Source organism: Leopardus geoffroyi, chromosome E1 (genome assembly GCF_018350155.1).
Source record: "Leopardus geoffroyi isolate Oge1 chromosome E1, O.geoffroyi_Oge1_pat1.0, whole genome shotgun sequence".
Taxonomy (NCBI): Eukaryota; Metazoa; Chordata; class Mammalia; order Carnivora; family Felidae; genus Leopardus; species Leopardus geoffroyi.
In genome coordinates this window covers 50029087-50041519 of record NC_059330.1, presented here as the reverse complement: position 1 = coordinate 50041519, position 12433 = coordinate 50029087, and the positions used below count along the sequence as shown (strand labels likewise).

At 39.2% G+C, this 12433-nt stretch overlaps 1 protein-coding gene across 6 annotated transcripts in view; it reads left to right on the top strand.

Moving 5' to 3' along the window:
- LOC123603977 (ABC-type organic anion transporter ABCA8-like) overlaps window positions 1–12433 on the top strand; it is a 95582-nt gene that overhangs the window by 25309 nt on the left and 57840 nt on the right. For 5 of the 6 annotated variants that reach the window (XM_045489547.1, XM_045489546.1, XM_045489548.1 and 2 more), the window contains 3 exons: window positions 4474–4575; window positions 5732–5936; window positions 9235–9399. In XM_045489547.1, the coding sequence (XP_045345503.1) occupies window positions 4480–4575; window positions 5732–5936; window positions 9235–9399 (466 nt within the window). In that variant the 5' untranslated portion in view covers window positions 4474–4479. Of the gene's footprint in view, window positions 1–4473; window positions 4576–5731; window positions 5937–9234; window positions 9400–12433 lie in introns of those variants that run through there. The other variant, XM_045489549.1, reaches the window with a different exon arrangement.

The following is a 12433-nucleotide window of genomic DNA, read 5'->3' as shown; positions in this document are numbered from 1 at the left end:
TAAAAAAAAAAATAATAAATAAATAAATAAATAAACAAAAAAAATCAAAAAAATAAAATAAAAAGATCAATAGAGCAAGGTTTTATGCACCTAACCACTTAGCCTTTAAATGCACTAAGGGGCGCCTGGGTGGCGCAGTCGGTTGGGCGTCCGACTTCAGCCAGGTCACGATCTCGCGGTCCGTGAGTTCGAGCCCCGCGTCAGGCTCTGGGCTGGTGGCTCAGAGCCTGGAGCCTGTTTCCGATTCTGTGTCTCCCTCTCTCTCTGCCCCTCCCCCGTTCATGCTCTGTCTCTCTCTGTCCCAAAAATAAATAAACGTTGAAAAAAAAAATTAAAAAAAAAAATAATAAATAAATAAATAAATAAACAAAAAAAATCAAAAAAATAAAATAAAAAGATCAATAGAGCAAGGTTTTATGCACCTAACCACTTAGCCTTTAAATGCACTAAGGGGCGCCTGGGTGGCGCAGTCGGTTGGGCGTCCGACTTCAGCCAGGTCACGATCTCGCGGTCCGTGAGTTCGAGCCCCGCGTCAGGCTCTGGGCTGGTGGCTCAGAGCCTGGAGCCTGTTTCCGATTCTGTGTCTCCCTCTCTCTCTGCCCCTCCCCCGTTCATGCTCTGTCTCTCTCTGTCCCAAAAATAAAAATAAACGTTGAAAAAAAAAATTTTTTTTTTTTTTAAATTTAAATGCATTGACTAGGGGCACCTCGGTGGTTCAGTCAGTTGAGCATCTGTCTGACTTGATTTTGACTCAGGTCATGATGCCGGGGCCAGGGAATTGAGCCCTGGGTCGGGCTCCACGTTCAGCGCAGAGCCTGCTCAAGATTCTCTCTCTCTCTCTCTCTCTCTCTCTCTGTCTCTCTCTCTGTCTCTCTCTCTCTCTCTCTCTCCCTCTCTCTCTCTCCCTCTCTCTCTCTCCCTCTCTCTCTCTCCCTCTCCCTCCCTCCTTCTCCCCTCTCCCTGTCCCTCTCCCCCACTCACACTTGCTCTCTCTTGCTCTATAAAATAAACAGGGGCACCTGGGTGGCTCAGTCAATTAAGAATTGGACTTCGGTTCAGGTCATGACCCGACAGTCTGTGTATTTGAGCCCCAGTTTGTATATTCGAGCCTGGGCTTTGTGCTGACAGCTCAGATCCTGGAGCCTGCTTTCAATTTCAATTCTGTCTCCCTCTCTTTTTTTCTTAAACTTTTTAAAATATTTATTATATATTTTTAAGAGAGAGAGAGACAGAGCATGAGCTGGGTAGGGGCAGAGAGAGAGGGAGACACAGAATGTGAAGCAGGCTTCAGGCTCTGAGCTGTCAGCACAGAGCCCGATGCGGGGCTCGAACTCATGAATAATGAGATCATGACCTGAGCTAAAGTCGGACGCTTAACCAACTGACTCACCCAGGCACCCCTGTCTCCCTCTCTCTCTGACCCTCCGTGCTTGTCCTCTCTCTCAAAAAAATAAATAAATAAAAATAAACAATTTTTTAAAAGTTTAATAAATAAAATAATAAATACACAGTAAAAAGTAACAGAGGGGCACCTGGGTGGCTCAGTCAATTAAGCATCCAACTTCAGCTCAGGTCATGATCTCATGGTTCATGAGTTTGAGCCCCACGTCAGGCTCTCTGCTATCAGCACAAATCCTGCTTTGGATACTCTGTCTCCTTCTCTCTCTGCCCCTCCCCTGCTCTCTCTCTCTCTCTCTCTCTCAAAAATAAATAAACATTAAAAAAAATTTTTTTTAATGTAACAGACAATAAAAAATTGGCAAGTCCATGATTGGTGGAAAATTTTAATAGAATTCTATCATAAAATGATTGCTTTAGCAAATAACATTCAAAAGGATGCTGAAGGTTCAAAGAACACAATTATGAAAGATACGTACAAAACAAACTAAAGGGTGACGTATGGCTATTTCAAGCATACATGGAGTATTTCCAAATATTAAAATATGCTGAACCACCAAGGAAATCTCAAGGAATTTCAATGAAGCAATATCTTACAGAGCAGCACTTCCTCAGACTACAGCATGATCAAGTTAGAGACCAAAAATTAAAAAACCACTAAAACCAAAGAAATGCAATATTGTAGGAGCTAAGTAGAGGATCCTAAGTAACATATCTTGCCTGTAGCTGTATTTATATTGCATAGCAAAACAAAAAAAAAGGCAACAAATAACACACAACAATAAACATATACGGCTGGGATGTGTGGGGTAGTTTTTAGGTGGTTCTGCTGATCTTGGATAAGCTTGCTCAGATCTCTGGGGTCTGGCTGGCCGTCCTTTGATGTCGGCTACTCTATACTCGGATGACTGGGATGAGTCCGCTGTTTCATGTGCTTTTCATCCCAGAGGCTAGCCCAGGTGTGCTCTGATAGCAATGGCAGAGCCACAGGAACAAGAAGATAGATTCAAGGTCTCATAAGGTCTAGGCTCAGAACTGGCACAATTCTGGTAACAGAGTGCTCCCATCCCTCTCTACAGTCAAAGTTATCATCTGCCCTCAAGGAAGGAACTCCAGAGTTCTCAGACAAAAGGTATGGACAAAAGTAGAGGTGAAGAATTGGAACTTCTATGTTGAATAGGAGTGGTAGGAGTGAGTGCCCTTGTCTTGTTCCCGATCTTAGAGGAAAAGCTTTCAACCTTTCACCATTGAGTATGACGTCAGCCATGGGCATGTGGTATATGGCCTTTATCATGCTGAGATTTATTCTTTCTATGCTTACTTTTTTGAAAGTTTTTATCATGAAAGGATGTGTATTCTGTGAAATGCTTTGCATCTATTGAGATGACCGTATGATTTTTACCGTTCTACTCGTGTGCTGTATTACATTCATTGATTTGCATATATTGAACCATCCTTGCATCTTGGGGGTGAATCCCATTTGGTTTTGGTGTATGATATTTTTAATGTGTGGTTGTGTTCAGTTTGCTAAAATTTTGTTGAGGGTTTTTACACCTATGTTCCTTAGGGATATTGGTCTGTAATTTTCTCTTCTTATAGTATCCATATCTGGCGTTGGCCTTGGGGTAATGCTGACCTCATAGAATGATTCCGCAAGTGTACCCTCCCCTTCAGGTTTTTGAAGTCTTTGAGAAGGACTGGCATTCATTCTTTTTTGAATGTTTGGTAGAATTCAGTGAAGCTGTGTGGTCCTGGACTTTTCTTTTTTGGGAAGTTGTTTAATTTTAATTTTTTATTTTTTTATTTGAGGGAGAGAGGGAGGGTGTGTGCACATGAGCGAGTGAGGGGCAGAGGGAGAGAGAGAGAGAGAGAGAGAGAGAGAGAGAATCTCAAGCAGGCCCCATGCTCAGTGCAGAGCCCACTGTGGGGCTTGATCCCAAAATCGTGGGATCATGACCTGAGCCAAAATTAAGAGTTAGATGCTTAACCAACGGAGCCACGAAGGCACCCCTGTTGGGAGGTTTTTGGTCACTGATTCGATGTCCTTCCAGCTTTTCTTTTGTTACTCATTTCTAGTTTCCTATTCTCACGGTCAGAAAAGAAACTTAGTATAATTTCAGTTTGTTGAAACTTGGTTTGTTGCCTGTTGTATGATCTATCCTTGTATCTGTTGGGAGATCTTGGATATGGGAAAGCATCCTCTCTCCTCCTTGGATGATAGCCTGTCTCTGCTTTGTATCAGTGCTGGATTCCCAAGCAAACCTCAGCAATAACTCACCTTTGCTTAAGAACGGGGGCAGAGAGGTTTCCCACCGCATTCTTGATGGTAGATGGCCATTGCTAACTCCATGCAAGGGTCATGTTGTGTCAAATAAGGTGTGTTTGGATGGATGTTGTTGCAGCCCACGGGATGACAGGGAAGCCTGAATGTCAGGCTATGGGCACAAGGACTGGAGTGCTCTGTCTTTGCAGTAGAGAGCAGAAGGAAACAAAAGTCTGGGGGAAAGGCTCCAGCTGTCTCAGGCTCCCAGATGCATTACTGCTCTGTGGTCAAGAGCTGTTGGAAACACACAGTGAAACCTGTACCATCCAGATGCTTTGTGCTGGAGGAAATCATTTCCTCTGAGCAGTGAGGTGGGGTGGGGGGGGGGATACATTCTGTAAGAACCAGGAAAATGAACCCCTCTGACACCAAAAAGAAGAGTCTCTTCTTCCCGAAATGCCTCTTCAGTCCTTTCTCCTGACAGTTTTACATCATGGCGGCTGGCAAAGGAAAATATGTCTAGGGTCCACATCCACGTTCACAGAGTGGGCTGCAAAGGATGACTTTTGAGCTGAGAGGCAAGAAAATGATGATGGACACAATGCATGATGAACAAATGAGGAAGTAAAGAGTTTGGACGTGGGAGGCAAAGAAATCCAGGGCGGCAGGTTATGAAAAGCTAACTTTCGAACTCTCAATTCCTAGCGCTGCAATGATCAGCCTGCTCTGTTTTGATTGTTTGTTTGTGGGGAGATTTCTTCTCATTAAGGCCATTGCATTTACGTGATTGTCTTGTCTTTCTTATTAAACAGGGCAAAATGATTAAGAGGGAGATAAGTGTGTGTCAACAAACATGCGCATTATTATGCAAGAACCTTCTTAAAAAATGGAGAATGAAGAGAGAGCCCTTAATGGTATGCCTGTCCCTTTGTATTTACAGGATGAAAATGTATATTCTTTGGGGAATAGCTATACTTTATCTCCCCTTCCAAAAACAAAACACAACAACCTTTCTGTTGCAAAAGAAGCTGTTCCTCAAACTGCAGTCTGTCTGCAGACATTTCACTTGACATAGACCCTAAATTGAGGTCTTAAAGCACTGAAGCTGGCCAACAATACAAAATCCAATAAATGTTTTAAAAGTCAACGGTCAAGGGCGCCTGGGTGGCTCAGTCGGTTGAGCGTCCGACTTCGGCTCAGGTCATGATCTCGCGGTTGGTGGGTTTGAGCCCCACGTCAGGCTCTGTGCGGACTGCTCAGAGCCTGGAGCCTGCTTCAGATTCTGTGTCTCCCTCTTTCTCTGCCCTTCCCCCACTCATGCTGTCTGTCTCAAAAAAAAAATTAAAAAAAAATTTTAAGTCAGTGGTCACATTTTTGCTAGTGTTCCTAGTCATGAGTCATCAGGTCTAGATGCTGAGATTCTGAAGGCATGGTAAATCAACCCCCGGAAGTAGCTGGCGGGTATTTTCGGTTTTGAATCTCTTTCTCTTTTTAAAAATACATTATTCTCTTCAAACAAGTGGAAAACTTGGAAATGCCGTTAGTGCCAAGAACAAAATTAGTATTAGCCCCTATAATTCTACCATACAACAAAAATCCTGGTTAAACTCCAGGGTCTTTTTAAAATCAGGTAGTTACAGCTTCTCCGGTTGCCTGAATCGTATGGAGTTTCCAATACCAGACTCTTGCCTTGTAGCCAATGTATTATTGCTAAGGAAGAGGTGTCCTCGAACTATCTCATGTAACGCTAGGCTTTGAGCAGAATCAGATACAGTGTGAGTAGTTCCTGCCCACTGGTAATAATTTATGGTAGGTCGCCACTGTTGTGTCTCATACGTCCATGATCAGTGCATGCTTTAGACTGGTGCTGTGGATCAATACATTTGAATTCCTACGAATAACTCAATGGAATTAGACTGCTGACATTTGTAAGGTACATATTTTAAACAGTTCCTAATGTGGCATACGTTGAGACCAGAAAGCTGAATGAGACAAACTGTATGCCCAAATGATTGTGGATAACTGATTCAAACTCATAATTTTCTTTATTCTTTGTCTTGGATTGTGTAGGAATGGCTAAGCTCATTGCTCCTACTGCTTTTTTTGTATGAATATCCTATTTATCATGAAGCTCATGATTTTTCTTCACTGCCCACCATGGACCTGGGACCAGTAGATTCATTCAATGATACTACATTTGCTATTGCATTCACACCGGTCACCAACGTAACCCAGCAGATCATGGACAAAGTAGCCTTAGCCTCCTTCATGAAAGGTGAGTTTTCTGGCAACCAAAGAGAAATATTTCTGATGGCAATATTTGGTTCAAGTGACTTCAGATGCATGCATTTAATTTGCATTTCAGTGGATAAACCACATTACTTGTCAGATTTTCTAGATTATGTGAAATTGGAGTGCACAGTCTCTCAAGAGAGAACTCTTGATCTCGCATAGGATTTGGGGAAGCATGGAATATAGAGTTTGGCAGACTTTGAAAAGCAGGAGTGTTAAGGAAATCGTTGACATTGCCGTGGAAGCACTATTACTAAAATGAGGCTCTCCCTCCACCGTTTGCTTGTGATGAGTGACAAAAACAGCTAGTCTTTCCTTGAGTTTGATTATAGGAATTCTTTCTCCACCTTTTTACTACCAAAAAACAGCTTTACTATATTTGAGGATTCTATGGAGGAGTGAGTATTCATTGTGTGTTTCAGATTTCCACGCTTCCGTGTTAAGATACTTATCAATGAAAAATAAGAGTAAATATGTGGATCCTGAGAAACTTAACAGAAACCCATGGGGGAGGGGAAGGAAAAAAAAAAGAGGTTAGAGTGGGAGAGAGCCAAAGCATAAGAGACTCTTAAAAACTGAGAACAAACTGAGGGTTGATGGGGGGTGAGAGGGAAGGGAGGGTGGGTGATGGGTATTGAAGAGGGCATCTTTTGGGATGAGCACTGGGTGTTGTATGGAAACCAATTTGGCGATAAATTTCGTATATTAAAAAAAGAAAAAAAAATAAGAGTATTATTACTGTCAGGATCACTTCGCTGAAAACTAATTTTTTTTAAATCAGAGGAGAAGCAGCCTGGTGCAGAGGCAACAGCACTAGTCTTAGAGTCAAAGAACGCTTGACTAAAAGTGTTTCTATGACTGGGTTTGCATTGCGTTTTGCAAGTCATCAACTTCTCTGAGCCACATTATCACCCTAGTCAAGATACGATAAACAATGCTATGGTTTTCATGACTATTTCAGTTGAGAACGAGAGAATCCCAATTCAGCTTGTCTCAAAAAAAAGGGGGGTGCTAGACGCTTAAAGGAAAAGAGTATGGATAGAGATGTGTCAACAACAAAGGAAGAAATACGTCTCCAATTCTTAGGTCTGTAGTATTGTGTGCTGGCCTCATTCTCAGGTTGGCTCCCCCCAAACAGAAGCTGACTTAGTCTGTAGAATCTCCAGATTTAAACCCTACCACAAACAACCCCTGTGAAAAGCGTACAGAACAGTTCAAAATAATTTCAGAGATTAGACCCGTTGGAAAAATGGTCTACTATGGATTAATGTTGGTCTCGGTCTACCAAGAACTAATCTCATTGGATAGAAGAATATACTATTGTCATTGCCCGTTGGCTGAGTTCCTACATCACTTTGCAAACCACATCCAAACCACGTGGTATGTGAGTGGGAGAGTGGCAGTATCCCAGATGAATTTTGGAGTGTTTACTAGAAGGGGGACTGAATGTCAGGCAACTAAAAACAATTCTTTGCGAATATAAATGCATACCTCCAAGGGGAATCTATGGTGATTGCCCTATAATTGTGAGTTGAGTTATAATTTAAAAATGGATCAGAGCTTGCACAACTTTGTGAATATGCTAGAAATCATGAAGTTGTTCAGTTTAAAGGATGAATTTTGTGTTCTATGAATTATATCTCAGTTTTTAAAAAGAACATAAAAATCTGCCTTGGAAGGTACTTCATGTTAATTTTGAACACCATAACTCTCCACCACGAGTATTACTGTGAGGAGAACTTTTGGATCTTTTTCTGCCCAGTCCCTGGAAATCCATAAAATGTCTCTTCTCTTTGTCACTTTATGTCCATGATGCTGGTACAGCTTATGTAACCATTAATTTTGTGCTTGGATTCTGACTCCTTAACTGTATTGACTATCCAGAAGTCCACCTGTCTGTAATCTATATTTGGAGGTTCTGTGGTCACAGTTCCCAAATTATGTTGGGCTTTTCCTTCCTGTCCATGCTTCGCTGCACACTTCCAGGACAGGTGGATGGTTTACAGCCAAACTTGTTTTCCCATCACGCCTCACCAACCACCTCCGCCTTACTTCCCTCCAAATTGGAATGTTTACACTGTGCATCTCGCCTGCAAACACTGACCCCACTTCTGATTCAAGATCATAGCCTGATCGCTCTCCACCTAAGGTGTAGTCTCCTTGTCTATCCCAACACATGTTTGCCTTGGTTCACAGATGTCCTCCTAGGAAGTCACAATGCTATGAATTTGTGCCTCTCAGCAACACCCTGGTTCAAAGTCCCCTGCAACAGTTACTAAATATTCATTAAATGACTACTGCGCACAGGGTCTTTACATCAAGTTTATCTTTACAATGAACGCGTTGTTATCTTTGTGTCATAAATAATGTAACTAAAATTGTAAATATTCATTAAATGCTATCGTGTGCTAGATTTTTATAGAGACTTTATTCTGTAGTAATAGAATATGATTCTATCATATTGTTATTATGTATTTTACTTTTTTATACTCTAGTAATATTCTGTACTACTAAAAATAGATATTATTATGTTTATTTTACAAACAGTGGAGATTGACTAATAAAGGTTATGTGACTTGCTCAGGATCACATGGGTGTAAGGAATAGATTCCAGGAAAAAAAAGTAGTTTTATCAAAATACATGCTGCCTTCTTTTTTGACTTCATCTTCAACACTCCCATCCAACCCAGGACTCTCTTTGTATTCCTTCTCATCTTTTCAGTCTTAATGAGACATCTGTATGGTGTTGAATACACTATCTGCAGAAAAGAGAGATTATTTTAGTGATGTCAACATAGTCGACATATTTTTTAAATTTCTCACTCTTGTTTTTAGTCTATTTAGCATACTGTCAGGATTATTAAAGGAAAAAGAATTTTTATAATCATTTCTACCTGCTGTAAACCAGAGACTAAGCCAGAGACTAACTGTGAGTTAAAAAAAAGATACATACATGTGTTTACTACCATTGGAGATTTATTGCAAAGCTAATTCTTATGTGAATAGTTTAATTGGAATGGAGTAATATTATATGTGATCGAAATTGGTTCAAGAACTACAAATGAAAATAAAATAACTAATTTTCATGGAGTCCTTCCGAATGTGTCTAGATGAATGTTAGCAATGTCTATTCCCAAATTTTACTCCTCCTGACTTACTCAACGGTGATATTTGATTTTGTTTTATTTCCAGTGAAAGCTCTAATAAGCAATTTAACATGGCTTCCTAAAGTTGATCTCTTGTAATTTACTAATCAATATATTCCTTTCTTGTAATGGCAGATAGAGAAGTCTTGGGACTGTCCAGTGAAGAAGATATTCAAGAATTAAGGACACATTATCTTGCAGAAATAATACAAGTCAGCTTTTCTAATACATTCTCGTATCATTTGAAATTCTCGCTGGGATACAGAATCCCAACAATCAAGGAACACAGGGACCATACAGGTAACTAGCTAGCTACCCAGTTCCACTGCTCTCTATTACAATTATGTTATAGGCTGTACATGGGAACATATGTTAGCGCAGCAAATTTAAAAACCCCTGCCTGTGATGTGATGTCAGTAGGATAATCAACACATTTTAAAAATGTATAGTGGTTTTGGGGTTTATTAATGTACTGTATTAGATGGTTATTATATATGGTTATACATATGTACATATATTTATACATGTATTATACACATGTATTATATATACATGTATTATACACATGTATTACACGCATGTATTATATGTACATATACACATATGTACATATACACATATATGTACATTATATACACATGTATTGTGTGTACATATATAACATATTTACACAGATACGTGTATATGTATACACATGCATGTATATGTATACATATGTATTATATGTAATATGCAGTTGTAATATATTAATTTTAAAGGAAAGTATATTTGTTTATGGATAAAATAGAATGAACTTCTCTTCAAGTGTCTGAGTAAGTTTATTCTTGAGGGCCCAAAATGAAGAAGTCACCAAATCCAAACTGATTGGTTATTATTAATGCTGTATGGTTTTGCCAGTCTCAGTAATGAAGAGATTTAAGTTTTAGCTGCATGAGGACAAGTGAGAAGATCTGGGGTTTAAATGAGATGAAAATTTCTATATTAATGTGGAACTTGAGGAGACTATATACTCAGTGAAGAAGTGGACAAGAAAAAAAGCCAAGATGGTCTTTAAAAGAGTGAAATTATAAGTAATTAACACAGTATGCTATTGCCATAGTAAAAGACCAATGAAACAGAAGGAAACCTGGAAAACTCTCACCTAAACATGAAAACTAACATATGACTCAGAAGACATTGTGATCAGTGCTGGGAAAATTCTCTCTCCATAAAGAATAAAATGAAATTATCTCATACTTAACAGTCAATTCCAAGTACAGAACTCAATGGAAAACAAATTATTATAAACTGTCTAGAAGTCAATATAGAAGAGTATAACTGTTGGATAAAATAGAATTCTTAAAGCAAAAAATGCATCAACTATAAAAGAAAAGACGGCTAAATTCGACTAGATAAAAATTAAAGAATTACCTTCACCAAAAGACCTCAGAGAGAGAGTGAAAAGTAAAGGCAAAACTTGTGATGAAATGTTTATACAAATAAAACTAACAATGGGGCGCCTGGGTGGCTCCGTTGGTTAAGCATCTGACTTCGGCTCAGGTCATGATCTTGTGGTTTTTGAGTTCGAGCCCTGCGTCAGGCTCTGTGCTGACAGCTCGGAGCCTAGAGCCTGCTTCAGATTCTGTGTCTCTCTCTCTGCCCCTCCCCTGCTCACGCTCTGTGTCTGTCTCTTAATAATAAATAAAACGTTAAAAAATTTTTTTAAAAAATACAAAACTAACAAAAGGTCAATAACCAGAATATAGAAAGATTTTCTTTGGATAAATAAGGGGGAAAAAACGTAGAAATAGGAAAGGAGTGAAAGATATAAATAGGAACTTTGTAGAAGGAGAAACACAGATCCAGAATAAACACATGGACAGATGTTTACCTGCATTAGCATTCAGGCAAATGCATTTTGAAACCACGTTTAACCAGATTGGCAAAGAACAGTAAATAGAACAATACAAAGTATTGACAAGGATCTGTAACAAAGAAAATCCAATTGTTATAAAGTATTTTAATTCCACAAAAATTGAGAAATTTTATTATTACTTTGAAGATGTGTATAACCTGTAACCCAGCATCATAGGAATTTTATTAGGGAAAATCTCATGCCTATTGAAGATTTGCAGCCTATTCTCCTCTCCTTCCTTAGGGCATAGAATAATTGTTTTTAGCTATAATTAGATACCTAGACTCAAGGCATTGAAAAGCAGATGTGAGTTCTCTACAACCGTTCCTCACATACTTCTGCAAGCTAGATAGAAACCCTGTCACCTTGGGACCCTTAGATGTGAAACAGAGGACCTTGCACCCCTCCTTCCAAATATCTGTGCTGAATCTATAGTCTGAGAAGTAAACTTTTGCTGTGAAAAGACATTGAGATCTGAGGGTTGTTTGTTACTAGGCATATTGTAGACTATCCTGACTGATACACACATATTATGTATGAGAAGACGTATATAAGGACTTTCATAGCAGTAACCTTTTTTTTTCTTTCCAATAGTAAAAAGAAAAAAAAAAACCTAACCAAATTATCAATAAGAGAATGGATAAATACATTGAATTATTTTCTTTCAATGTGGTTCTACACAATCATAAGAAGAAAAAATAAGGCCATAAATTTCAAAATCATAATATAGAATAAATGAAACAAAATACAGAATGATCACTGTAATAAGATGCAAGATATAAATAATTTTTTAAAAATTAATATTTATTTATTTTTTTGAGAGAGAGAGACAGATTGCTAGTAGGGGAGGGGCAGAGAGAGAGGGGGAGACCCAGAATCAGAAGCAGGCTCCAGGCTCTGGCTGCCAGCATAGAGCCCAATGCAGGGCTTGAACTCACAGACCATGAGATCATGACCTGAGCAGAAGTCAGACATTTAACCGACTGTGCCACCCAGATGCCCCAAAAGTTTTAACTTACATGTATAGTTTTGAGATACATTGTAAAAGCTTAAAGGCATACGTGAGCACAAAGTTCAGGAAAGCAGTGAGCCAATTAGGAACTTGGTGCTAGGAAAAGCAATGAGATCCTAGGCAATATACTGGGGTTTGCAATTGTATTTGTAATGATTTATTTATTTTTAAAATTTGGCCACGGGTACCTATGTGTTCATCACTTTAGGCCTGAACTATTTTGAAATGATTTTTAAACGGTTAAAATTTTAATGAAACTCACACATAATTCCAATATTCAATTTTAATTTTTCATATTAAATAATGTCTCTTTTTTTAAATGTTTATTTAGTTTTGACAGAGAAAGAGAGACACAAAATCCAAAGTAGGCTCCAGGCTCCAGGCTCTAAGCTATCAGCGCAAAACCCAATGCAGGGTTCAAACTCACA